The sequence below is a fragment of the Peromyscus californicus genome, unplaced genomic scaffold (genome assembly GCF_007827085.1).
Source record: "Peromyscus californicus insignis strain IS unplaced genomic scaffold, ASM782708v3 Scaffold_11__1_contigs__length_118956290, whole genome shotgun sequence".
Classification (NCBI taxonomy): Eukaryota; Metazoa; Chordata; class Mammalia; order Rodentia; family Cricetidae; genus Peromyscus; species Peromyscus californicus.
Window position 1 is genome coordinate 52,509,405 of NW_026294402.1, and position 27,586 is coordinate 52,536,990.

Here is a 27,586-nt window from a genome sequence, read left to right on the forward strand (position 1 = left end):
TACTTACCCATAAAGTTAATAAACAGATGAACTCTGGGGAGTGTTTTCATTCCTTTCAGAGGCCTAAGGCATTCATTACTCCCATGGAGATTAACCCTGATCCCTGGTCAACAGTGGGATGAGGAGCATTTAGAAAGATGAGAAGCTGTTATACAGCCCAACTGTGACCCCCACACATACCATCATTCAGGAGATAGCAGAATTTATTCTAAGACTGCCAAGGGATCCAAATGAGATCTATCAGGAGAGGCTAGTACCATCATGCCAGAAGTTACCAAAATGGACCCAGGGAGCTCTGCTGTGAGAATAGAGTGGCCAGAGAGATGTGGGTAATTCCTGTCCTCCTGGGTGGAACCTCATGGAAGGTGGGGGTGGTGTGGGGTTCTGCTTGGCTGATTGCAGTAGCGGCCCCTTGTGGGGTTGTAAGGACTTTCTCCCAAGGCTCCTTCATCTTGGGCATGGCCATGGCCAAGGCCTGTGGTGAAACATCAAGTTAGTGAGAGGCTGAAGTGAGGTGATGGGGCCTGAAGACAGAAGGCCAATAGGCTTCCCACCCTTTGCCACCCATCCTGTGGGCACACCCCAGGTCTATTTTCTTGCTACAGGGGGATGTGTTCTAAGAGTGCAGGATGGGGTCTAGCTGAGAATTTGGTTTATATGACGTCTGTCCCTGTCCAGGTCTATCAAGTCCCTCTGGTTCTATATCTTGCCATGAGCAGGTGCCAGATTCTTGCAGCCCTTGGCTCCCCAAGGCAAAGAGGACCTTAAGTCTCCCCTAAGTCCTATAGATAAATGTTGAGGCTAGGCCATCTCAGAACAGCAGCCAAGCTGACTTGGTCTTTTCTAGGAAGGCTGAAGGTTCTGGGTCCACTCTTGAGCCTTTTGCTTCTCCCTAGTCCATGACCCTCCTCCCATGTCTCTCTCTGTCCTTCATGCTGCCTTTCTCTCCTCTCAAAGATGAGTCAGAAATGTCAGTGCTGAAAAGGTCCTCTTTGCCAAGACAGAGAGCTCTGCATGGGATAGATGAAGAATCTGGAGTTCAGAGAGCTTTCCAGTCACCCAGAGTCACCCAAAATGCTCATGGCCAGAACCCAGGAGACCTGGGACCCCAGCCCTCATAACTTCCTGCCTCTGACTACATTTGTACACCACATCATCAGTTCTGCCAGCCAGCATGGGATATTCGAGTGGTGTCATAGGAAGGCTTCAAGTCTTTCTGTTCCCAGGAGACTCTGAAGACCTAATCCTGAGTAAAAGGATATCAGAAAGGACAAGGTGCTGGGGACTGAGGGGAAACATGGCCTCTCTCCTATCTTGCACCTTATTTCTGGTCTCCGTGGTCTCTCTCTTCAGCACTCTCCAGGGATCATCATAGCTTTGGCTTTCCAGGCCAGGCAGTAGGTACAAGGCAGTCCCAGAGAGTCCAGGACCCAAGCTGGGTGTGAAAAGAACAGCTGATTCATTGCCAGCTGCCCTGCTTCAGGAAAGAGACAAATGCTTATTGAGTTATAGCATTTACTAAAGACATCTTTGGGGTGGGGATGACTTCCCAGCACACGGGGAAGGAGGCCAGCTCCAGGCTCAGGTCTTCTGGGGGTTAGAGGTCTCGATCTGGGAGTTTGAGAGTCTGTTGAGCTTCATGTCTGAGCTGGGTAGTGAGGGTTCCAGTTTGGAGGACTGATGGGGATCCTTGGCCACTCCAGCATTCTGTGACATATAATATATAGGACAGATAAGTACATCTCTGTTCCCAGGGTACATTGCCTCAGGGCATCTTGCCTGGCAAGTCATGCTTCTGAGGATCCAAACCCAGTAAGTAGGCTGTGGCATCTGAATAACTTTGGAGCCCATTTTATCACTGCAGGTGATGCCCAATTTCTCTGGGTCCCTAGGACTAGAAAACCTTGCAGAGGTAGTCCTATGCTCCCTGGAAGCCTTCAGGTTCTGACTTGTAGGGGGTAGTGTAGCCTTGGCTGCAAAGTGCTGATAGATAGAAAATAGGAGAATCAGAATCTTTTGCCGTAGGATATGAAGTCCCCAGGGCTGGGCTTGCAGGGGGCTGCTGTGGGTGATCTGCTTGTTCCTGGGAAGTAGGCAATGTGAATCTATCCCCAGTATTGATGTCATCTAGGAAGGAAGCTAAACAGAAATCTATTATACTAGAAATTGGGTGGGAAGAGGTACAAGGTATTCTGCCCTTGTGTGATGCCAGAGTAGAGCCAGAACATTCTAGAAATGCCTGTGTAGGCCATTTCTCACCCATAGTTATCTCCTCCTTGAGGTTCAGGACAACCAACAGGAAACGGGACATGTTGGCAGGCATTCCTATCCCTTCAGCTGAGTGGGAGAATGGAGGTCACTTGAGTATCCAGTTTGCTGACAGTAGGGACCTCAGCTCAAGACTTCGGATTCTTAGCTTAAGATCTATCCCCCAAGTTATTCTGAGGGCCCAGAGATTTGGGGGTGGGATGGCTCCTAGCCTACCACCTGGATCTCCAGGAACTTCCGTGTCAGGGTCACTCACAGGCTGGTCTATGATAATGGAGTTTGATGGGTGTCCAAAGCCATGTTGTTGCTCCTGAAGCCGTATGGCCAAGTTTTGCTTCTCTTGTGCCCAGCGGCGAGCTGAGTCCTCCAGCTGTGGACATGGAGAGGGGCGTTTAGAAAGCCAGCTGTCAGCCCAGCTCCTCCTCCAGAGCTAGGACAAACAGAGTTTGGGCCTGTCCTCTGGGAAAATGCAAAACTCTGGCAGCAGTAGAGGTGAGGGGCCAAACAGGCAGCCTAAGACACAGATAGATCTTCTTGGCAGTCCGTATGGAGTCCACACTGGGCCTTCATTCACTCTGGTCACAGACTAAGGCTGACCTGGTTACATAACGGGCCCTAATTCTGTAGTCACATACTGAGCCTTGACCCTACTTGTGTACTAAGCCTTGCTCCTGGCCAGAGGCTGAGCAGTGAGCCTGGTCCAGCCTGATCAACCGCAGCATCTTACCTACCTGGTTTTCCAGGGACAAGATCCGATTCTGAGCTTGTTCTAGCTTGGTGAGGAGGTTAAACTTGTCTGAAGTACCACCAAGGAGATCCTGTGGGAGCAGACACTCATGAGAGCTGAGGAAGCACAAGGTACTGCAGGAAAAACCAGCCAGGTATGGGTTTCACACTCAGCTGCAGATACAGAGCCTCACTCTCGGGCCAGGGCCTCTTTCTTAAGGTCTGTACAGGGCTTGATGTGCAATTTCCCCATGTTAGGAGAATCTGACGTTTAAAAAAATTTTTTTAGGTGGAATCACATATGTTCCAGGCTGGTCTTGAACTCACTATGTAAATGAGAATAATCTTGGCTTCTGATCCTCCTGCCTCGATCTCCAGAGTGCCGGGCTTACAGGCATGCACAGGTTTATGCAGTGCTGGGGATCGAACACAGGGCTTCATACATGCTAGACGAGCACTCTATCAGCTGAGCTACACCCCCAACTCACACCTAATGTTTCAACATACCAACTGCTTATGGAAAATGCACTAACGAGCTGCCTTTAATACCCAGAAGGTGGTTGAGCTGGGAGTCTTTCTGTAGATGAAGGCTCAGTAAAACAAAGGATGCCCATCTTTTTCATGCTTTACCTGTCTGCCCATGCACTGGGACACTCCAAACAGAACTAACTTCCTGGAGGACGAGGACCACTCACCTGCGTCCTCTTGCCACCATAACTCCAAATACTGACTTTGGGTTTGTGATCAGCAGGGGCACTTGAAAGAGCCTAGGCAGTGGAGTAGCCCCCGGGACACCCACCTGCACTGGCAAGGTCTCTGTGCCCTTGGAGTGGCCTGGGCCTTTTGTGTCTCGGAGCCTCTCTGCCAAGTCTCCACCTGCTCCCAACTCCCTGGGATCCACCTGGGATGGGGAAAAGGGCTCTCCAAGGCTGAACCAACACCAGAAGGTTCTGAGAGGCCCATGGTGGGAGGAGGGTGTCCAGCGGGGAGCAAGCCAGGTGGCAGGTGGAGTCAGGGTTCAGGGGTCAAGGGTGAGCCAGGGCCTTGCTCTCTCCCAGGGTGCTAGATGAGGGCAAGACATTCATCTTAGGAACACAAGGTCAAGGAGTGCAAAGTGTGAGTGTGAGTGTTTCCAGTGGCCCTGGGGGCTGGGAAGCCCAGACTCTGGGCTGGATCTTCAACCTGGCCCATGCTGGGGGTGATTGTGGAGTCCATGCTGACCAGCGGTGGCAGGCTCGAGCCAGGCACATGTTGGCAGCTCTTACCGGCAAGGCCTGCTGCTGCAGAATGATGGGGGCTGAGTGCTGGTGGTTCTTTTCCAACTCTGCCCGCAGCCTTGTGTTTTCTGCCAGCAGCATGGAGTAAAGATCAACAGCCACGTTCTCTCCCGTGGGGCCCATGTGAATGCCAGAGGCTGTGAACGCGGGGAAGGCTGTGAACATGGCCACAGGTGCTGGTGAGGTGGGTTTTCTTGCCCCCAAGGCCCCATTTGCCCCAGCGTTTTGCCCTATTCTGTTCCCAAGCTAACAACAGCTCCCTTTTGCGGGGAGTGGAGTCAGGTCCACATCCCTCAGGCTGTATTCCCAGGCTGTTTGGAATCTTCCTCCATTGTTTCCCCTGTGTTCCTCCCTCCTCACTCATTCTTGTGTTTGTCTCTCTGGTCCCTCTCTGGTCCTTGGATCTGGTTCTTGCCCTCCATAGACTCTAGCCCACACTCCAGGTGACTTAAGGAGCCCTGAGACTTCCACTGTTTTCTGAAAACTTTCAGGCCCCCAGTGCCTAGCCGTCTGTGAAGACTGAGCCCAGGCATACAGAGATACTTGGGGAGTCTCCACATGGCCAGGGAGATGGCTGATCTGATAAGGTGTCATCTTGGTCTTTCCTGCCTATCAGAGCTGTCTTTGATTGACAGTTGTGGGTAGCTGTGGCTTACACCAATGGTTTTGTCTTTTTGCTTTGCGGAGGCAGAACAGAAAAGATGCCGGAAGGTGAGGAAGCTGAGGACTTGGGTACTGTGGCCTAGAAGGGAAGGGAAATCCCTCTCTGCTCCTGCGGTTCATGGGGCCTCAGCCCTAGAGGTCTGGTCTCTTCCTACTTGGCTCACACAGTGTCCTTGTGTCCTCAGGGGCTTCCTGGCAGAAGGAGGGCTCTGAGCACCCTGGCGGCTCTTAGCGCTCCTCTACCTGAGAGAGGGGAGGCGTAATACTCTCCGGCTCACAGACACAGTGGAGCACCGCCCCCTCTCTGAAAGTTCTTGTGAAGCTGGGGGGCTCCAGGATGAGACAAAAAGCCGGAACGTCATTTACTCTGAGATCTGCCTGGGGGAGCAGGTCCGCCCACGTTGGGATTCCCCTGTGGCCTGTTTGCTGCTGGTGCTGGCTCCTTCTTCTCACGGAGCCTTTCTCCCAACACTTGCTCCATCTTCTCAATCACCTGGTGACAGAGACCAAGGCTGGCCTGGCCTGAGAGCGCCACAGCCTCTAGGCTGCAGCCCCTCCTCTGCAGACCACCCCAGCACCTACCTTCTCCTGGTGCCGAACAGTGTCCTCCAGGGCCTTCATCTTCTGCAGCTTGTCCTGGTACCGCTTCAGCTGTGCAGCCTGGGGCTGCTGGGCCTGGTACAGAAGCAGCAACTCCTTCTCTCGATCATTCTTCTGCAGGGTGGAGGGGAATGGGTACCTGAGAGTTACCCCAGCCACAAGGGCACATGTGGGATCCTGCCGAACCCCGCACCACCGGCCAGTTTCCCCCGCCACTGTGTGCTTTTTTTTCTGCTCCGGAATATTTCTCTGGCCTTTGCTCGGCCACACTGTCCCTCTGGCCCTTGGCTCACCCGAATCAGCTCATTCTGCAGGTGCTGCACCCTGTCTCGCAGCCTCTTTATGTCCAGTTCACTCAGCAGTAGACTCTGTTTCATGGACACTGCTGGGGTGGGAAGAAGCTCGCTGGAGAGGAGATGGAGGCAAGGGTACCCCAGCTCTGGGGCTTGACTCAGGACTGTATTTTCTGTCCCCCCCCCTTAAGTTGTACAAGCATGTCTACAGTGGGAAGGGGCAGGAGGGATGGAGGGACTCATGGGACACACAACATCCAGAGAAAGCTCTCTAGCACCCTGACAATGAGCAGTGTGAGCCCCAGGCTATGCTCAGCCCAGAGCCTGGGCCCCAACAGGTGTCCAAAGGCTCACCCAGGTTCTCTTCTTCAGCTCTGCTCTGTTCTTCTTCCATGCTCTGCTGGGTCAGTTGGTTCCTCAGCATACGGTTCTCCTCCTCCAGGATGCTGGCTTGCTTCCTCAGTGCCAGGATGTCCTCTGCCATCTTCTGCAAGGCCCGCCGGTAGTTGTTCATCTCCTATGATCCCAGAATCCTCAGCTGAACCCTTACCCCATGCCCCAACCCCCAGGATCCCGTTCTACATCTGCACCCACAGTGAACCACTTTTTTTTTTTTTTTTTTCCGAGACGGGGTTTCTCTGTGTAGTTTTGGTGCCTGTCCTGGATCTCGCTCTGTAGACCAGGTTGGCCTTGAACTCACAGAGATCCGCCTGGCTCTGCCTCCCGAGTGCTGGGATGAAAGGTGTGTGCCACCACTGCAACAGTGAACCACTCTTAACTCAGTGAGCAGTGCCAGCCTTGGGCTGTGCCCCAAGCCTTAGCGATTGCTCACAAGAGTGGTTGGGCATGGTCCCCATCTCTCCTGGAAGCATTAGGACAGCCACACTAATGTGCCTCCTCAGGGACCACAAAGATTCATATGACACCAAGGGATCCTAGGGTTCGGGAATCAGGTAAAGAAGCCTGCAACAGACTCAAAGGATGGAGCCACGTTTCCAGTTCTGAGTAAACCATATCTACTTCTTCGCCTTCTCTCTCCTTGAGCTTCCTCTTCTAACCCAACTCCTTCTCAGGAGGAGTCTCAGACTGTCCAGTGAAGCTACCTGGGGGCTGACCTACCATCAGCTTCCCAAACAGCTCAGCATCCTAAAAGAGATACCAAGCAGACTCTGGAGACTCAGGTAAGATCTCAGGGTTAAGGTCAGGATCCAGATACAAGATGGGGGAGATGCAGGAGGTGGGGGCAGGAAGCCGACTTAGGTCTGGAAACTCAATAATCATGGTGTCGATGCTCCCTGGGCTTCCCCCACATCCCAAGCCTCCTGCTAAGAGCTTTAGGTGCCTGCATTCAATCTCCAACAAGCCTATGGGATAGGTACTGTTAACTACCCCCACTTAACAGAGGAGGAAACTGAGGACAAGCCCCAGAGAAGTGAGCAGCCTACTCAGTGAGAATAATGGGTAGTAAAGTCAGGGTCTGAAATTGAAGCCTGCTGGTGCTTGAATCTATTTTTTTTTTTAACAAAAAAATCTGCCCATATGTGTATAGAACAACTGAGCTGAATTTTTGGTTTTGTGCATTTTGTGTGTGTGCGGGTGTGCCTGTGTGCATACATGTGTGTGTTCAGCCTTGGGTGTCAACCTCATGAATGAGATCCACTCCTTGGAAAAGGGCAATTTCTCATTGGCCTGGGCTCATCCCTTAGGCTAGATTGGTTGGTCAGTGAGTCCTAAGGGTCCTCCTGTCTTCACTTCCCTCATGCTGGGATGATAACCACTCAGTCACCACGCCCGACATTTACATGGGTGCTGGGCATCAAACTCAAGAGCCTGCACTTGCAAGGCAAGCAAGCACTTTACCTACGGAGCCATATCTGGAGCCCTGGGTTTGCGTGCCAATCGGATTCTGTACTGTTGTTACACGTTTCAAGTACACAGTGTCTTGAGACAAAATATATTTAAGAGAGAGAGAGAGAGAGAGAGAGAGAGAGAGAGAGAGAGAGAGAGAGAGAGAACTCCAAGATCCAAGAAAGGTCCTGGAAGATCAGGACTCAGAGCAGGGCTTGGGGGTGAAGAGGGAGGAGGCCAGCATGCTCTCTGAGTTGCCTGCGGACTTCCAGGCTGTGGGAAACTTTGCTCCTGTGGGTTGGTCTCACGGGCCTAGCCTGACTCTCAGGCCCCAGAAAGGACAACTCTACATCCAGCTCTCCCCTGGTCTCCTGCTGTCTGGTGGGGGAGGGTGTGGTCCAGTTACATCCCAGCTACAGTCTCCCACCTGCTGCGTGGTGGGGCACAGTTCTAGGGGAGGGGTCCGCAGCCAGCAGGGTCTCATCAGACACCACTTGTCACTTGTCATTGCTGTCTCCTCTTCTGGCTATGGTCCCTCTGACGGTGCCACTGCTGCCTCTGTCTCCCTAGCCTCTGCTGTGGCTTCCCCAGGTCTGCACCCATCTGGATCCTCAGCCAGGGTGCTAACTGGGACCCTGGACCTGGGACCACACACACACACACACACACACACACACACACACACACACACACACACACACTCATGCACATGCACATACTTGGAGTCAGGGACATGTGCGGAGCTCATGACCTCCTGGAGGCCCAGGTGTTACTATGAGCTCAAGTTGGGCTTGGCACATGTTGGCGGTGTGTATGTGTGTGTGTGTGTGTGTGTGTGTGTGTGTGTGTGTGTGTGTGTGATGATGACACTATTCTCAGTCTGTCTCATCTCTGCTTCAATGACTGTTCCACTCAATAGACCGTTTTCCCCCCTTTCCTTCTTACTACCTGGGCCTTTTGGCTCCCCCTCTGCCGGGTGGTCTTCACTTTATGGCACATCCCATGACTGATTGGACCCAGGGCCCAGGGCTTGGCTGGAGGAAGTCTCTGCTATTTCAGAAGAGGGGATCATCTCCTTCCTTCCCTAGCTGCTTCAACCTCTTATCACGCTGCCCTGATTACAGCAGCCCCAATGTGGTTACTGGCTTCTAAGGTGATCGCCGTAACACACACACACACACACACACACACACACACACACACACACACACATACACACACACACACACACACATTCCTGCGTACATGTTCAAGAAGACATGTTCAAGAATGCACCATTCAGCAGTTTGTAGTCTTACACTATGGCTTCTTCAGTGTCTGCTCTGGTTGTATGGAGTGTCCTAGAATTAATTGTCCTGGTACAAAGAGAAGGCCATACTCTATTGTGAAATGAAGAGATCACGTGGGAAGTTAACACAATCTTATACTTCGCTGAGATGGGATGTGAGCATGCACATATAAGGAATTTTGGGCAAGAGGTTGCCAATCCCTTGGTCCATCCCATAGGGTCTGGTCAGCCCACTTCTCATTCAGGGAATTATCGTTTTTAAGATCCCACCGTTGCCCATTTCTGCAGCTCTGGGATATGAGGGAAGTAAGCATGGCTCTGTTATGTATACCCTCCCCCATAGATGAAGAAAACAGAGAGCATAGAAACAAAGTAGAGGGCAGAGGGAGAGGCTGGCTTCTGGTGAGGTGGCCCCCTGCCTCAGCCAGCAGGTCCTTCTAGAGGAGGGTCAGTGGGTCCTGGGGACTCCACCCCTTGAAGACTAGCCCCATTTTCCTCCCTCGGCTCTTAGCCTAGCCCTGGGAGTGGGGCCTCTGTAGGGAGACAGTGTGGGCTCCCGGCTCATCCTCTCTACTCCAGCTGGTGCTGTTTCTGTGGGAATCTCAGCGGCCCCCATTTGCATGGCCAAGCAGGGACCTTGGCAGCACAGCTGGGCTGGTAGACCACAAGGCTCAAGCTGGCAGCCCTGACCTCTGACCACAGAGGTCTGCAGCCGGACTACCCTCAGGGCCATGTTCTACGTCACATTCCAGCCTTGAAAACACACAGGACACCATGCTCCAGATTCTCCTTATGATCTTGCTCTCTAGTTACCTCCTGGGGGAGGGACAGGCGTGTCCTCAGAGGCCCTGACTCAAATTCCACTGTGCCTGACCCCGAGGACCCTTCCTTCACACTCTCCTTCCCCACCGACACCCTCCACTAGGATCCCAACCCTCAGAGCCTGCCAGAGTGAGAAATGTCAGAGTGCCACGTTCTAGTTTTCCCCTGCCCGGGAGTATTGGCGGACTTTACCACATCCACAGCATCCTGTGGGCTCAGGAAGTGGGGTAGCAGTCCTTAAGCTTCAGTGCCCTCATCTGTGGGATGAGAAATCAGCCCCCGAGAACTAGTGCGACATGAGGGCAATAGGAAGGTTAGCCCTGGCCCTGGCACTAGGGTGCCTGGAGATAACAGTTCTCTTCCCTGAACCACTTAAAGGTGCTTGAAAGCATCCAAGAATGGCCCTGGGCACTGGGCCCAGAAATTCTTCTTATATAATGAGTCCCAGTTTACTGGACTGAAGCCCATTTCCACAGAGGAGGAGGGTGGGGGCTCTCTGAGCCCAAGGGAGATGCTTAGACTCTGGTCAGAACTTATGCTGAAGTCTGAAGCACATCACTTAATGGGGACCCAACACACACCTGGCTGCCACCAATTATTAATCAGAAGGGCCCTTGGACCATCACTATACAGATGGGGAAACTGAGGCTGGAAGTGGTGTGCCCCAGAGACTATCACAAAGCATCACAAATAACCCCCTTGGGTGGTCAAGGCTTGCGGAGGGCCACTATGTAAGTTCTGGGCCACGTGGATCCTTGAGCAGAGCTAAGCTAGACTGTCCCTGCCCACAGATGTTCACCTCTACACCGAGGGGGTGGCAGGCGCTTGCCGTGTCTGTGGCAGAAGGGGCTTCCTGTTTCCAGCTTAGGAAGCCTGGAAAGCTTCCTGGAGGGAGCAAGGACCCAAGCTTCTCTTAGGATATGGGTGGTACCTGGAGGTAAGGGCTTCCAAGTCCAGGAGAAATTGTGGGGAGGGGAGGCAGCGCAGCAGAGCAAGCTGGAGACATAGACTCGGGAGCTTGGCCTCTGCCGCAGGAAACTGAAGGGCCTGCCATGCAGGGCTGTAATAAGGGCTTGCTGTCTGCCAGACTACTAGGGACAGGTGGGAGTAGGGGTCAAGAGCAGCTCTAGGTGAGAGGCAGTAGGCATGGGAACAAGATGGAGGCAGGATACAAGCAGAGGGAGGGGAGACATGGGAAGGCAGTCCTCTAGGATGTGCACCTCAGGAAGGGAGCAGATGTTCAGAGTTGGGAAGCGGGGAGAAAGGAGGCAAAGGAGGTGGTGGGTGCTGAGGAGCCCTCAAGACCGGGGGTAGGGGTGCAATCGACAGAGAGGAAGACAAGCAGGAAGAGCCAGGTGTCCAAGCCAAGACCATAGGGCTCCCTGAAGAATGCTGGGGCTGTGAAAAGTAGTATGAGGCTGAGCAGGGATCTGGGTTCACTAGGCTTGCTTAACGTCCGGCCTCAGCCCCCAGGGCCCCTGCTCCCAGGCACAGGATACTGGTGTGTGGTTTGCCTTTGCTGCCGCCAGAGGGCGGCCGCCTCCCGCCAATGCTCTGCTTTCAGTCTGTCCCAAGAAGAGGACAAGGCTTCCCGAGAAGCCCTAGGGCTAGTGTTGCAGAGAAAGCTTGAGTATTAATTAGAGTGTTTTGCCATCTAGCCCCACCAGCACACACGTCCCTTCTCCAGATGATCCAGCTGTCCTTCCAAGACCCACCCTGTTTATGATGGGTGTCCTCTGCTGAGAACCATCTATAGAAAACCAGAGAGGTGCGGTGACTTGCCTGAAGTCACAAAGCAATTCTTGAACCTCAGCAGGGTCCTTGGTTAGCTCTAGGGCAGATTATGGGCCTGAGGCGTGGGGTAGGGCTTGGAACAAGACCTATAATGAAGGTAGCTCAACTTCTCCCACAGCTGCGGACACTTGAAGCTGACCCTGGTGCACAGTACAGCTGGGAAGGAGGGCGCGTGGGTTTAGAAAGCATTACCCCTCTCCCACACATACCCAAGTCTTCGCAAAGAGAGAAAATTCTTCTACCCAACTAGCATATTCCTTGAACACTCGGCCCAGATGGAAGCCTAGAGGTCCCAGGTGTCTGCGTGGATGGACGCTCTCCCCTAACCCTTAACCCTGAACTCAAGTCTAAATGTAAGGGCTTTGGGTGGCCAGGTTCTTGCCTCGTTTCCCCTGGTTGTAACCAGTCCGAAGGGGAGGCCATTCTACTCTCCTTGCTGAGGAAGAAGCCGGCCCAGAGGAGGAAGGGCTGGATGGTCTTTTGCTTCATTCCTAATGGACACAGGTACAACTGGATGGTTGTGAAGAGCATGTTCTGTGGAACTCAAGGAGCGAGGAGGCCTGGCTGGAGAGGACCTGAGTGCTAGCATGCCCTGGCTCTTCAGCTAACCACCGTGACGACTCCCAGCTCCCAGGTATCTATTCTGCTCCACACTGCCAGCTCCTCCTCCAGGCACTCTTCTGGTCTCTAATGCTGGGTCCTCTCAGCCTTCCTCTCCGGTGGAACAAGAAGATGGCTGGAGAAATGCTTTACTCTTCCTCTCCTGGAGAGGTGGAGTCTAAGTGTGTCCTGAATCATTCCTCTCCCCACCCCAGGCAATGTGGCTGCTGCTGGCCTTGGAGACCCCAGGAGGTGGGAGCATTCTTGAAACTCTTCCTTCCTTCCTTCCTTTCTTTCTTCTTTCTTTCTTTCTTTCTTTCTTTCTTTCTTTCTTCTCTTTCTTTCTTTCTTTCTTTCTTTCTTTCTTTCTTTCTTTCTTTTTCTTTCTTTCTTCTCTTCTTTCTTTCTTCTTTCCTTTCTTTCTTCCTCCTCCTCCTTCTCTTCCTCCTCCTCCTCCTCCTCCTCCTCCTCCTCCTCCTTCTCTCTCCTCTCTTCTCTCTCTCTCTCTCTCTCATCTCTCTCTCTCTCTGTCTCATAAAGTCCATTGTTTTCCCAGAGAGAAGCCCAGCTAACCAGGGGAAGAAGGAGCCATGAGGACAGCCCCCACGTCATTCCCACTGAGGGCACATTTGACCAGCAGCCACCTCTGACGCACACCCAGCATGGCATTGCTGACTACCAGGGAGCCCTCTCCCCCCGCGCCCCCCCCCCACAGCTATCCCGAGGCCTGATAGACTTCCCTGCCTTTCCGCCTCTCTCAGGTAGCCACTGCTTCTATCACCCTTGTCATTTTTGAGGCATTAGCGCTCCTGTGGGTCCCTCAGGATGCCAGAGACCTTCCTTGCTAACTTTGTGTTTCTAGTACTTTAAAAAGGAATGAATCTCATTTCTTTGAAATAAAATGGGACCCTTCAGCTTGTACAAACTGATCCTGGCCTTGCCCATTTCCTGAGAACAAGGACCTGGGAGTCCACTCCAAGGAACCGGGATGGGGGATAGATGGTCTGAGATTGGCTGAAAGAAGCTAGTGATGTCCCGGGGGTTGAAGTGCAGTGTGGCTAGGCAGCCCCTGTACTCACAGGAACATCTAGTACCGCTGGAGTCCTGATGGCCTCTGTCCTTCGTCCGCCCAGAAAAACAAAAACACCATGGGTAGGACAATTACCATAGAGCCAAGTGGCCTCAGAAGCTCTATTCCCTTCCACCACCAGAGGGCAGGCAAGGGACCTTGAACAGCCCATTGCCTGGGTGGAGGCACTGAAGCCCAGAGCTGGAGATCAGGCACTAGGTGGTGGCCTACTGGGGGACTGTAATCTGGGACTCAGAGGGCAGCACTGGGGAGGGCTGGGGCTAGGACCAGCTCTTCACCGGGGCTTTGAATGGAGGTGAGAAAAACCTAGGTGGAGGAACAGCCTCAGTGAGTCCCTTTCCTTCCTGTGGGTCCCTTTCTCTACCTGGAGTGGCCCTAGCTTCCCAAGCCTGAACTCAGCTCTGCTAGGGTCGGGAGGTCCTTGTCCTTAGAGAGCTGCCAGTAGCAGTGTGGGTACTTGCTATGCAGAGGATACCACTCACCTCTGGAAGTACAACTAAGAAGCAAGAGGCAAGAGAGGTGTCTCTGGCCAGGCAGAGGCCAGGACCATGAAGTTGGAGCCAGAGCTGGTGCAGGCATGGGGGTCGGACATCCAGCCTTCTGTTCTTATCCTTTGCTCTGAGGTCCCCTTCAATTTCGCCCAGTCTTTAAGGTCCTACTCTGGCCCCCTTACTCCAGGAAGCTCCTGGCAACTAAAGGGTCAGAGCCTGGCCTCTGTGGAGTCAGAGCCTGGCCTCTGTAGGGTCAGAGCCTGGCCTCTGTGGAGTCAGAGCCTGGCCTCTGTGGAGTCAGAGCCTGGCCTCTGTGGGGTCAGAGCCTGGCCTCTGTGGGGTCAGAGCCTGGCCTCTGTGGGGTCAGAGCTTGGCCTCTGTGGGGTCAGAGCCTCATCTCTGTGGCAGAAGTGGGACTTGAGTGGATATATGGGGTTTCAGCTGTGAGTATAACTGTATCACAGGCTTAAGGCCAGCAGAGCTGCAAGTGCCAGGACCTCATAGCACACAGACGGACTGCATAGCACACAGGCAGACCTCATAGCACACAGGGGGACCGCATAGCACACAGGGGGGACCTCATAGCACACAGGGGGACCTCACAGCACACAGGCGGACCTCATAGCACACAGGGGGACCTCATAGCACACAGGCGGACCTCATAGCACACAGGGGGACCTCATAGCGCACAGGCGGACCGCATAGTGCACAGGGGGACCTCATAGCGCACAGGCGGACTTCATAGCACACAGGGGGACCGTATAGCACACAGGCGGACCTCATAGCACATAGGGGGACCTCATAACATACAGGTGGACCCCGCCAGAGAGCTGGAGCAGGCCTGGCTTGCCCAGCCTGCCCAACTAGCCAGAGTGGACTGTGTCTAAGGGTGCCAGCCCCAGGAGCTCTGCTGAAGCACAGAGAGCAGATGGGAGCCACAGCAGGATCTAGAATAGAGGGCTGCTCATGTGAAATCCCATTCCTCAAATCATTTCCCCTGACTGACAGCTGGGCCTCTGCACCACGACAAAACCATGCAAAGTGCTATAGCAAATAGCCTCCCCCATCTATGAAGGGTGCCCTCTTGGGGGCGGGGACACAGTGGCTTCTTTATTCAGCCCAAGGTTACAGCAAAGGAACAAAAGAAGAAGTGCATTTTCTCTGTCCTGCTCTTTTCCTTCCCAAGCAGCAGAGGAAGCTTTTGTGCTTGCCTTCCTGAAGCTCCGAGGGGTTATGCAGCCTTGGCCTGCATCTGACCCCAGCCCTGTCTAATTAGCCCCTGCAGGAGCCAGGCTGCCTGAGCGGGCCAGGCCAGGACCATGGGGCTGGAATGGGCACAGAGGTGTGTGGAGCTTTCTGGAAGATGCCATCTGGCTTTCTGCGCCCTCCTTCTCCAGGAAGACCCTGGCCACCTGAAAGACAGCATCCGTCTTCCTCTGAGATGTGGCTCAGAGTCCTGCCTCTGCTGATAGCAACTCGGATCTGACCTGGCCCTTGTCCTCAGGCCAGGAAAGTCTAGGGCTCAGGGTGCTCAGGGGGCTGCCGAGGGGACAGAGCTCTCCTCAGCGTGATTCTGATCAAGTCACAAGGAATCCTTCCCTACTTGCCCCCTCCTCTTTCCCCTGCTTTCAGGGAGAGGCTGTCTCTGATCCTGTTCACGGGGTGGGGCCAGAACCCGGCTCTCCCTCAGTCTTTCCCTGCTGCTGCTGTCCCCTGACTGCCAGAAACCTGTGCTGGCTTCTGGACTGGAGCTCTGGGGTTCTGATCACACGCTTTGGTAGCTGGGGTTAGAGTGAGAAAGGCCACCATCATTAACCCTACTCCACCTTGCCAAACCCTGGCCTGTGGCTAGTCGGCAGCCTCTTGGGTGTCCCTTCTGATGTCTCCACGCTCCCCCAAAGCCCACACCTGAGTCTGGCAGCACAGATTGAGGTCTGGGGCTAGACCTTCAAGATACCATAGGTAGGATTCAAGTTAACTGGAGACAGCAGTCACTTAAAGGGATTTCTCCATCAAAGCCCCATTTTCCTCCCTTCTGGGTTTTGAACATGGGCTCTAGTGGCCTGGGTTGGGACTGGAGATCCCATCTGAAGGTTCCTGAGATGAGAACCATCTAGAAGTGGTGGCCTGGTCCTCCCCTACCTTGCCTCCTACTCACACAGACTCTGGGAATGCCTCTGCTGGTTGCCTGGCAACATACCCCTACACACCTGCAGCCTGGAGGAGCTGACCCATCTCCCGGAGCCAGAGGGTATGGGGCAGACTTACAGAGCAGCTTTCAACTAGGCCCAGGGCAACCTTGGGGGCTGGAGGGGCTGGAGGGGCTGGAGGGGCTGGGTCCCCCGGCTCCCCCATCAGTGTTGATAGCAGTTCCGTTTCCCAGGATGGGTCCTCAGGGACTGTTGCTACAACAAGTGTCTGCTTGGTGACGGGGCCCAACCCTGAAGCTGGCGGGAGGCAAACTATGGGGCCTCTTCCTTTTGTTCTAGGGTGGGGGACACTTGGATAGGGTGATGGAATCAGGCTAGGCTCACCTGATTGGTCAGGGGAATGCAAGAAAATGATAAGCCTGGGGGAGCCACAGCGTCCTTCAGGATCTTAGGCTCGACCCTCCCCTCACCCTGTTCACCCGCTGTTCTCCCAGTCCGATGGTCCCCTTTCTGTCTCCACTTTGTCCCCTTCTCACGCCTCTTTTCTCCCATCTTTTCATCCCTTCCTTGCCTCCCTGAATCTCCCTGTGCTTTCCCCAGTAGCCTAAGCTGGGCTCACCCTCCTCCCACACCACACCCATGGCCCCAGCATCCCCCAGCTCTGCTTTCCGGATGGTCTGGACAAATTCCTTTCCCTTTAGTTCAGCGCAGACATGGGTGGATGTTTTTGAAAGGAACTCTCTAGGAAGCAAAGGAAAACAAACCCAAACACCCCAACCCAGCACCTAGAAACGCAGCAGCACAGCAGCCTCACAGAGGCAGGGCTATCTGCCACAGCCACCCGAGCCTGGCTGCAGATCCCTCCCTGGGGCAAGAGCCTGGTTACACAGACCCCCTCCTAGAGCATGGGACAGGGTGGCGGCAGTGTTGCTGGTTAGCCTGTCTGTCCCAGACATGTGTGGCTTAAAGCTTTTTAAGCTAGGATCCCATCAGGAACCAACAAGATGCCTTGGCAGGAACAGGGGCTTCATAAAGATGTAGTACGAGTTTAATGAAGGAACAGATGACTGTTAGGGTTCTCTGGAACCTCGGGGGTCGCACAGAATTGTCTCTGAGACACCCCTACTTCAGAATCTCTCTTCTCAGGGGCCTCTGTCTTCTGTCGATATTGCTGGCATATACTAGAATGAGGGAAGACTTTTCTGGTGTGCTGGCTTCAGTTTTCACTTAGTTTTTCTTAGTGCAATGGGGATGGGCAAAGACATTGGACAATCCACCCCACTCGGTAGTCAAGCTGGCCCTGTGAGGTGGGAAGACCGTGGGCCCTGCTACTAATTCACTTAGACAGGTCACTCAACACCTCCGGGCCTCAGGTCCGTCCTGTGAGAGATGGACGTCACTGCACCCCTCAAGTGGGGCTGTCAGTGGACTACATGAAGGTGTGAAGCTCTGGGTACACTCCACGGCACACAGGAGTGGCTCCAGAAATAGCATTTCTCTTTTGTGTGACTCACGAGGGACTCTGGAGGGCCCAATACTTCCCAACAGGGAAGTGAATATGAGGCTTGGTGTATGGTCACGTGCCTCCCTGACAGTAAGTCACCCAGCAGGCACTAAATTCAGGCTCAAAACCACCCCAACCCTTCCTCTTGGCTTCTCCCCCTGGCTGCTGCCTCCTGCTGTGCGCCTCTGCCCTCCCACAAATCCAGGGCCAGAAGCCCAGGAGACGGGCACTGTGCCACCGATGGCGGCCCCCTCTCCAGCCAGCCTTCAGCTGTTGTCCCCGAGGGGCCCTGGACCCCTTGTCTGCCTCACTGCCAATCGATCGAATGTTCTGCCATCCTCGGGCGTGCCATGAATTTTTCATCAAAAGCCTGTAGACTTTGGGAAACGCACAATTAGAAGCACCATCAATAATGTACCACGTGGAGGCATTCACAGGACGCAGCCAGGCCCCAGACGTGACTGTTTTCCAGTCTGCTCTGGCAGGAGGCAGGGGGCCCTGAGTGCACCCTCGGGGGCCCAACTCTGGATACAGAGCAAGTGCAGCTGTTGTGAGAGAGAAACGACCACACCCTTGGCTGCTGGAGCCAGCTCCTAGGAGCCCAGGCCAGCCACAGGAAGACTAGTCTGATTTGGGGTGTTTTGTCAGTCAAAGGAACGCTGAAGAGTACCCTGAGCTCATCCCTTGCCCCATATAACGTGGTAAAATGCCAGGCAGTTAGGTGAAGACTCTGGGTGGGTTGCGTTTGTTTTTGTGGACCTAGGGAGTGGTTTTCCAGGATCCCAGGAAGCAGGGCAGGGGCAGGGAGACTGGAGATGCTGGTGGTGCCTCCCACAGCCAGCTCAGCCCTCTAAGAACTCCAAGGTCAGAAGGCTGTGCTGTAGCAGGGATGTAGCGATGCGCACCTGTAGTTCTAGCACCTGAGAGGTAGGCGGGCAGGAGGGAAAGGTGGCGGCTACCTGGACTACACAGAATTCCAGGCCAGCCTGAAAACGAAGTGGGATCCTATCTTAAAAAAAAAAAATCCACACTGAGGGCAGACGCTCAGTCTATTCAGAAAGAACAGTTCAATGATGCCACCTCGTCTCAATTCTCTGGGTGGAATGCTGGAGCCACCAGGCTGTAGCCTGGCCTGCCCCATCCGCCCCGAGGAGCTGTCCAGCTCTAGGCCCCTGGGCTGCCCCTTGCTCAGCTGAGTTGAATGTGGCTTCTTTGGCATTCCCAGTCCTGTGACCCAAGTGTCCCTGTTCTTCGAGCAGGGACCTGTCAAATGCTGTGGGGAGCAGAGCTGGAACCAGGTTGGAAGTCCTGTCTCTTGGCTCCCGGGACATCTGTGCTCTGTGATCACTGGGTGTGAGAAGGGGGCTTCCTCTGTAGGACTAGGATTCAGCCTGCTGGAGTCAGGTTGGGGGAAAGGGCTATAAAGACCTCAGGCCAAGTTTGGCTCAGCAGGGTGAGAAGCTGGGGAGGGGAGAGAGGAGGGGGGGGGGACGGGAAACAACGCCTTTGTCTTTGGGGATCCTGGATTGACCTTCCCTGAGAGTTGTGGTTGTAGGAAGAGGGTTGCTTGTCTCTACTCTGCCGCCCATCTGAGGGGGAGGCAGGCCCAGCAGCTCTCGATAAGGACACATGAAAAGCACAGATGGTACCAACAAGTGCAAATTAATTGAGCAAAGCCTGTGTACACAGGCGCTGTGAACAGGCGGCTGACAGGGGGGAGGGGCTGAGGGGGGACAGGGCAGGGAGCAGGGAGAAGCCTTAACGAGCACTTATCGATGTCTCGCTGGATCCACAGCCCAGAGCACAGTTATTGACAAAGCCTGTCTATAAATCTCCCAGTCATGTCTCCAGAAGCCTTAATTACGGGGCCTCATTACCCTTCACACCTCTAGGCTCGCGGGGGCCAGCGTGGACAGGGGTGGCTGACAACACTGTGGCTGACCTGTGACAGCCTTGCTGAGCCTTTCCGTGAAAGGTGCCCAGCTGGGATGACTGGAACAGTTTGGGGGATAGGTATCCAGCGGAGCAGGTGGGATTCAGCCTCCTAGGCTAAAGGCAGGGTGTGGATGGGATTCTGGAGCCAGAGAGCTCTAAACTCCTGATCCAGTTTGTCCAGTTACTGTGGACTCCAGTGAATATCTCCCCTCTTTGTGCCTCAGTTTACTCCTGTACCAACGAAGAGAGGATTTTAAGAAGATTAAGGGCCAATGTCTATCTGAGTCTAGCTCATATATGAATGTAATACTATCCGGCCACAGCAGGACCCTGGGGCTCTTCTGTTGCACATACCATTCCAGCACCATGCCAGGCCATCCACATCGGAACAGAGGGAAGGATCAAGCACTGTCCGGTCCACGAAACAATGACCCCACCTCTCCCATTCCTGCCTAACACGAGCAACTACTACAACTTCACCAGGGACAATTTCAGCCTCACTCATGTCCTCCTGCCTTCTAGGTGTGAATTAGCAAGAGGGTAATTATATTCACGGAACTGTCTGGCCCTTCATCATCATCAGCAGCAGCAATTACAGTCCTGCTCTTTCCCACCACACTCAGAGCGCCCTGAAGCTGCCCAGGAGCCCCCTACACCAGCCGGTCAGCTGACCTGGGGGATGGCAGCTGTGTTCCTGTGGGGATGGCCAGCCACTCATTTGCTCCTTTGCACGTTCTCTTTGGGAGAGCATGCTGCCCAGGCTTTAACTGGGGGCTATTTTTTTACCCCCTCACCTTGGATTATTCTTGTGAAGCTGTGTGGTTGTTGTTTCCTACTCATTGTCTCCAGGGAGGCATCTGGCCAGAGAGAAAGCCTGGGTCAGGGGCTGTGGAAGGGAGGGATCTTGGTGGTATCTGCCTGCTCTCTGCCTGGGGGAAGGAGCCCTGGCTCCATATCTGGGCTCTTTGGTGATCCGAAGATCCCCTTGAGCCTGGTGGTATGTGTGTGGATTGGTGGGTGAGCTGAGGTGGCAGGGAAGGGCTTAGCTGTCGTGGGCAGCTGGTGCTACAGTGGGTGAGAGTGAGACCTGGCTCCCCTGAGCATCTGTTAGCCAGTCTTGGAAGGGTCCATTGAAAGGAGGCACCCTCTCTCTGCCTGGGAGCCAGGAGGAGCTGACTCCGAACAGGCATGTCTGCCCTGTGGCCCCAGGACTCATGCTTTCCAGAATAGCGATGGATGTGGCCCTACACCAAATCATAACTCAAAACATTATGTGTATGTATGTATGTATGTATGTATGTATATAATATATGTATAGATCGTGTATATATCACATATGAGGCATATATGTATAACTTGACTCTACTTCTTGAGTCTGAATTTTATAGATGATAGTATCTGTCACAGTGTTAGAAGGTTGGACACGCTTACTCCACAGGCTTTCTCAGAGAGAAGATCCATGGAGTACTGCCCGAGGTGTCCTGTCTGGGGATGGGGATGGGGCATGTCCCACTCACCTCCTGGGCTGTACCATCCTCTACCTGGACTGCCTTTTGAGGGCTATGAGTCTACCACCCATTTGTCTTCAGGTAGCTCACCTTTCCTGCCTCCAGCCCAGGCCCCAGTTGTCTCAGCCTCGTGCCGTTGAAAGCCTCCATTTCCTCTGGGCTATCCACGGCCTTGCATAGTGCTTCAGTTTTTGGTGTCCTGGGCAATGCTTCTAGAAATCTTGTGTCCACCTTGGCCTGTTGTGGTTCCAGCCCAGGACTCCAGGGTCCCTTGAGAGCTCCCTCTCACCTGGCCTGTCACCCAGCCTCTTCTGGCCACTATCCCCCTCATGCCTCGCCTTCCCGACCCCTGAGAGTCTTCCTGCAGCAACCCTTCCGGTGTTACCCCTGCTAAGGTGTGAGGGTTAATCTGAATGTCAACTTGACAGGATCTAGAGTCACCTAGGAGACACACCTCCGGCACATCTGCGAGGCAACTTCCAGATTGGGTTAATTGAGACGGAATCCCCCTAATGATGTCACCATCCCATGAGCTGAGCAACTGCATTCATCTCTCTCTGCCTCCTCACTTGGGGCGTCATGTGACTTGCTGCTTCCTGGCCTTGTTGCCATCAACTGTACCCTCAAACTACACTTTCCTTCCTAAAGTTGCCTTTGTCAGGCATTTGCCCACAGCAATGAGAAAATAACTAGTGCATTAGGTCCCACCTTCCTCCCAGGCAGTGAAAACCCGGGGCCCTTGTGTAAGCAGCTGCAAGTGAGGGAGGGGCTTAGTGGGCATCTTAGTTAGGTGGCTACACTGCTGTGGTAAGACATCAGGACCAAAAGCAACCGGGGAGGAAAGGGAAACCAGAGCAGGAACTCAAGGCAACATCTTGGACCCTGGAACTGATGCAGAGGCCACGAAGGAATGCTGCTTATGGCTTGCTCAGCCTTCTCTCTTATACAGCTCAGACGACCTGCCCAGTGGTCACTGCCCACTGTGGAATGGGTCTTCCCACATCCACCATTAGTCAAGACAATATTCCCCAGTCTTGCCTACAGGCCAGTCCTATGGAGGCATTTTCTCAATTAAGATTTCTTCTTCTCAGCTATGTCTAGATTTATGCCAAATGGACCAAAAACCAGGCAGCACAGTGGGGCAGCTTGCTTTGCCTGGGGGTACCCTCCTTGGGGTATCAGGGAATGACCCCCGACCATCTCAGGCCCAGGTCAATTTTATCAAGCTTGCTTGGTGTCCTGCCTCTGTGCCAACCTCTTCCTTTCCAGCGGCAGGTTCCCCTAAGTCAGGCAATCAGAATGGAGAGTGCAGAGTGGGGATGAGTAGATTTTCCAACTGAGCAGCTGACAATTGTCATATAGGGTCTTGGAGAGCAAGAGACAAAGCCTGGTCCTCCAGATCCCTTACCCAGCTGTCCCCTGCACCTAGTACCAGGGGCTTTTCATAGCCCATAAAGTTCTTTCCAGGCACCCAGGACTCACACAGCCAACCTGTGGGGCATTATCCTTATTTAACAGTTAAAAGGATGGATTGCTCTGAGCTCTGGCCGGAGGCCAGGCAGGCAGCAGACGCCCGGGGTCAGCAAGCTGCTGGCGGGGTGTTTGATGTTTGGTGGGGTTCAGGGAGCTGTTGGTTATGAGTCGGATATTCTGGGTTCTGGTGAGGGCTTCGGCCCAGACTTCAGAGCCTTAGGGAGTCACCAGGCGAGCTCAGGACAGTGGAGGACCGAGAAAGATGGCAAGCAGATTTGGACATCTGTGTTTTGCACAGGCTGTTTCTCAAGCAGGAGGTGGTCCGATGAGAAGAGGGCTCATCTGGACTCAGTTCCCAGGTTTCCTGAGTGTCCCCCATCCCATAAAGAAGGGAGACAAAGGGGAATGCTTTCATCTTCAGCCTCACAGCCTACCACCAGCAAAGTAGGGATCAAGAGGGGGTCTCTCCAGCAAGCCTGATGTGGAAGCTGAGATGCCTCCAGTCCCCCTAAAACAGCCACTTGAGGTCCCTGAGCTACTATTCAGTGCAGTCCCCGAAGCTCACTATGCTGTGGAAGATTTGCATATCTGAGAGCAAAAATAATTCTGTGGCTGGCTTAGCACCACAAGGCTGGAGCCCCTTTTGTCTGTTTGAGTAAGAGCTGGCTAAGGGTGGAAAGATAATTAGTCCCCTGTGGGCAGTGTCCCCCCCCTTGAAGATTTAAAGATGCAGCCTATATACCCTGCACACACACTCCCGCAGTCTGCTGTCTACGGGATGTCTGCATCAGCAGGAGCCGATAAATGGGCATTTTATCTGATTAAACTGGGAGTGAACTGGCTGTTCTCTATTATCTGTAGGTTTGATTGGATATTTAGCACCATGTGAGTGTGTGTGTATGTGTGTGTGTGTGTGTGTGTGTGTGTGTGTGTGTGTGTGTGTGTGTGTGTGTGTGTGTGTGTGCGTGCGATTTTTCCGGTCTGTATCAAGAGAAAATTGGATTGCACTGAATAGCATTTAATCTGAGCATACAGGCGTACACCCTAATAGAGTCACAGAGCTGAAAGGAGGGACAGGGGACAGTTGGATCCTTAGCCCTGGACAACGAGGGCTTCTGCACAGGGACTTCTGTGCTCGAAGGCAGCCCTCCTTTTCAGTCCTGTTCTGGTCCTCCTCAGGACACAGCCCTTCCCGCCTGGCGAGGAGTAGGTAGGACCACCAGATGTGCCCACCCAGAACCTGTGCCCCTTTTAGCCCTGGGAATTCCCTCCTGCTGCTGGTCCCATGCTCCATAAGGTGGCAGTGCACCCTTATGCACACAAAACAGGTTGTGGGCTGAAACAAAATGGGGTGAGAAGAAGAGGGGGCCCGGGGACTGTGTCCTCCCCGCTACCACACTAGCCGCTAGGGAATCCAAGGACCGTTTGAGGGCTGGCATGCAGGGCATTGGTTAGGGCAGGGGACAGAACCTATTCCACAGTTGGTTCCTTCATCCCATTTGTAGTGGAACATTGAGGTGTGTGGGGGGCCTCTCTCCTGCTTTCACGTGCTCTGGCCTGGGAGGGAAGCGGAGCCCACAGCTGTCTATATGTTTACAAGGAAACTGAGGCAGCCTTCTATCCCAGATGGGCTGGAGGAGGAGTATGTGTGTCAGGATCCAGACTTCTGTGTTCTGAGTCACTAGGCCTGACTGGCTCTGGCTGCTATGGGATCAGGCTCTGAGCTAGAGGCCCGGATCTGAGTTTGTCAAGCCTGTGGGTGGGCCTCGTAGGTGACAAGATGGGGGTAGGTAGCTACCTGCACAACACTGAGTTGAAACAAAAATTAAATGAGCTATGACTAAAAGTTTGGGGGCTGAAATTTAGTCTGTATGAACACATACACTTGGCACTGTATACTTAGTATCATGAGAATGATGAGGGCTGGCACCTTGCAGAAAGAGACTGCTCCCGGTGCCCGGGTCAGCAAATCTCCCCCAGCTATCCCTGGGTCTAGTACATGTGCCTCTTTGAGAATTGCTGACTTAGCCTTAGGAACTAACGACCTCACTTCTCTACCTTGTTTACCGTGGATGCCACACCCTTGCCTGCCCACCGCCAGTTAATCAAGGGCAGGGTGGACCATGGATTGGAGTGCCAGGCAGTGCTGGCATCTTGCTGAGAGCTTGTTCCAGCGTCACTAAGCATGGTGGAGGGCGTGTTATCAAGCCCAGGCCCCTACCTGATCCAGAGAGGGGAAGGCCAGCAGGGGAGACTGCCAGGCACAAGTCTTCCCATGTTCCCCTCACCCGGAGCTCTCTCTGAGGGTAATTTCTCCTGCCTCTGAGGGCCCTTGCCCCGGGTGGCCTCTCCTCCTCAGCATCTCTCAAATAGATCTTTCAGATACTTGGGCCAGGTCCTGAGCTGGCCAAGCCATACCCCAGCAGCTTTTCAGTCCTCTGCCTTATACCTGGAAGACTTCCTCTCTCCCTCCGAGTGGGCGCTCTTCTCCCCATCTCACAGACAGATAAAGAAACGGAGGTCTAGAAGGGAATGGATGAGCTTGGAAGGCCTGATGGGGGCTTTTAGGGAGATCTTGGCCAGGCTCAGGAAAGATGTGAATTCAGTGCCCATATGTATGCATGTACACACACACACACACACACACACACACACACACACACACACACACACACAATTTCTGCTCAGCAGGGCAGCAGATTCCTCTTACAGGAACAAACTGACCATCTCTCTGCTGCCAGTGAAGCCAGATCTATCACAATTTTCACACTGCAACCCTTCACACTTGGCTTCTGTTCTCATTCTCTGCTGTCATAGTGACATCTGCCCCCACCCCGAGGCATATGAAGTGTGCCCTGTCCGACAAGCTAGTGGGGTTAAGGCTGGATTCCATCCTGAGAGAAGACTGTTTCCTGGTTCCTGTCATCTCTTCCCCCCCACCCCATTTCCTGTGTGTCCCTCTGCTCGCCTGGGGCTTCTGAGCACAGGTATCCTTGGATGGAGTTACCTTTATGTGACTGTCACTTGAGGACGAGCTTCTGGAGAGAGGCCTGGGTGAGCTGTGCTGTCTGCCCTTTCCCCCCTCAGTCTGAAATAGCCCATGCGCATACTCATCATTACCAGGTCTCCTGACTAGTGGACTGCAGCCCGCTCCCGTCGGTGCTCTCAGAGACCTCAAAAGGTAAGTAGGAAAGACTGATCCCTTACTTTAGCATCAGAGCAGTGATGGGCAGCAACCCGCTAGACCTGCCCAAGTTAGTGATGGGTTCCTTGTAGTGAGGTCGCAGGACCTGGCACAAAGTCGGTGCTAGAAAAGCTGGATGAATGAATGCACATGCTAGACCTTGGGGAGGTGAGAAGCAGCTGGGGACATGAAGGAGGGGAGCTCTGGAAGTTTTCAGTCCCAGTATGCGGGACATCCCTTCTTGACTCCTTGAGCCTGCTTGTACTGGGCTCAAGTCATCTTTCCCTCTTGGTCCCGGAGGTCCCTCCTTATCGCTCAGCTTTCCCAGGCTGACTCGCTTCTCTGGGCCTCTGTAGGCTCTCCCTGGCAAATCACTGCAGAGACTTCTCCAGACCACCCCCAGTGTCTTTAGGTCCAAAAGAGGGTATAAGTGGCAGTTCCGTGTATGTCCTAAATAACCATCCCTGGGCTTAGGAGGGAACCATGAAGCTATTTGGCATTTGGCCTTCTGGAGGATGTGTGACTTCACCCACTGCTTGATACAGTCACTGTAGGGCAGAGAATGCTGGGCCTTTGGGTATCTAGGAGTCAGCCTAGTGGTGTGGGTGTGGCTTTCACCTAAGTCAAGGTCTTCTGCCTCTCTGGTTAGTTGGATCAAACCCCTCCAGCGGGCAATAGCTTTCAAAGCTGGACAGCATCGGTTTCCACCCAGCTCTAGGGATGGAGGTTGGGAGGGAGTGGGAGCGGGGGAGGGGAGCTGGCCAGCAGGGAGCCTTGCTCAGCCTGCTTGCTCCCAGCACACACCCACCGAGAGACAATAAATCGACAAACACTTAATCTCTCTGCAAATTGAAATGCAGCCGTAAATATCTGGCGCATCCCAGTAGCTGAGTTATGAGTCTCGTTTATTAATCTCTTTAGTCTCAGGTGATGGATGGAGAAGGAGAATGGCCCGCCTGAGACGCAGGGTGAGGGGGTGCGGGGGGGAGTGTGAGGAACTGTGGGCAGGGGTCTGGCGACAGGCTTTCTGGAGTTAGAGTCATGGGGGGAGGCCTGGAGATTTGTGTTGGTTCTTTTCAGCCTCAAAGGGTCCTACATCCTGAACACCGGGGCTGTTTTCATTGCCCTACTGTCCACACGCTTGTTAATCTTCCCCATAGCCTCAAGAGGGCGCAAGGAGACAACAGTCCTTTCATTTAACAATGAGGAGGCAGGATCAGAGAGGTGGAATGATTTCTCTAATCTCACACAGCTCTGGAGGTAGACTTGAGACAACCTGTTAGAGTTGTGGGTGTCAGGCGGAGCTGAGTCTGAAGGAGAGACAACAGGCCCCCACGTGGGATGACAGCTTCACTCCTCCCTTTCCAGCCTCTCTTTCCCCTTTTCCTCTCTCTGCCTCTCCCGTTCCTCCAAGGCTTGGTAATTCTCCCCCACCTCCCACTCTGTATGCATGCCTCTCCTTCCCTCTCTTCCCTCTCTGCTCTCTTTCCCTCCACCTCTTTGCTCTCTCTCTCTCTCTCTCTCTCTCTCTCTCTCTCTCTCTCTCTCTCTCTCTCTCTCTCTGTGTGTGTGTGTGTGTGTGTGTGTGTGTGTGTGTGTGTGTGTGTGTGGTGTGCCTGCAGTATGAACTAAGGAGGAAGCAGAGGGAGGCACAGGAAAGAGAAGAAGCTGCTGAGGTCTCAGCCAGCTGGGGACTTTTGCACATTCTGTGCATTTATTTTTAGAGCCCTTTCCTCTTGATGCCAGCACACAGGGCTCCTGGCTAGGAAGAGCAGAGGCTCAGGGCCCTGAGATGACCCCCAGCCTGGAAGAGCAGGGCCTGGAGGGGCCCGGTCCTAGAGGTCCGGGGCAGAGAACTGGGTGCCGTACGGGTGAAAAGAGCATAGCCAGACAATGAGAGGCAGAGAAAGTGGGGGCAGTGGAGACTGAGGTGAGACGGATGGAGGAACAGCTGTGTGGAGAAGAAGTCAGCTGGTGGCTTGGGCACTGTGATCTGAAGGACACTCAGCCAGGTCTCTATTTTGACACGGAGGCAAGCCTGGGTGACTCATGCTCTTGGTTGCCCGGGTTTC

At 53.8% G+C, this 27,586-nt stretch overlaps 1 protein-coding gene across 1 annotated transcript in view; it reads right to left on the bottom strand.

Moving 5' to 3' along the window:
- Positions 1-1,097: 1,097 nt before the first annotated feature.
- The window catches only part of Ccdc33 (coiled-coil domain containing 33), a 102,473-nt gene continuing 75,984 nt past the window's right edge, over positions 1,098-27,586 (bottom strand). The window contains exons 14-22 of the mRNA XM_052761970.1: positions 6,182-6,344; positions 5,828-5,919; positions 5,517-5,648; positions 5,301-5,427; positions 4,260-4,426; positions 3,794-3,895; positions 3,000-3,086; positions 2,525-2,638; positions 1,098-1,707 (exon numbers count right to left, since the gene is read on the bottom strand). Coding sequence (XP_052617930.1) covers positions 1,582-1,707; positions 2,525-2,638; positions 3,000-3,086; positions 3,794-3,895; positions 4,260-4,426; positions 5,301-5,427; positions 5,517-5,648; positions 5,828-5,919; positions 6,182-6,344 — 1,110 coding nt within the window. The 3' untranslated portion in view covers positions 1,098-1,581. The remainder of the gene's footprint in view (positions 1,708-2,524; positions 2,639-2,999; positions 3,087-3,793; positions 3,896-4,259; positions 4,427-5,300; positions 5,428-5,516; positions 5,649-5,827; positions 5,920-6,181; positions 6,345-27,586) is intronic.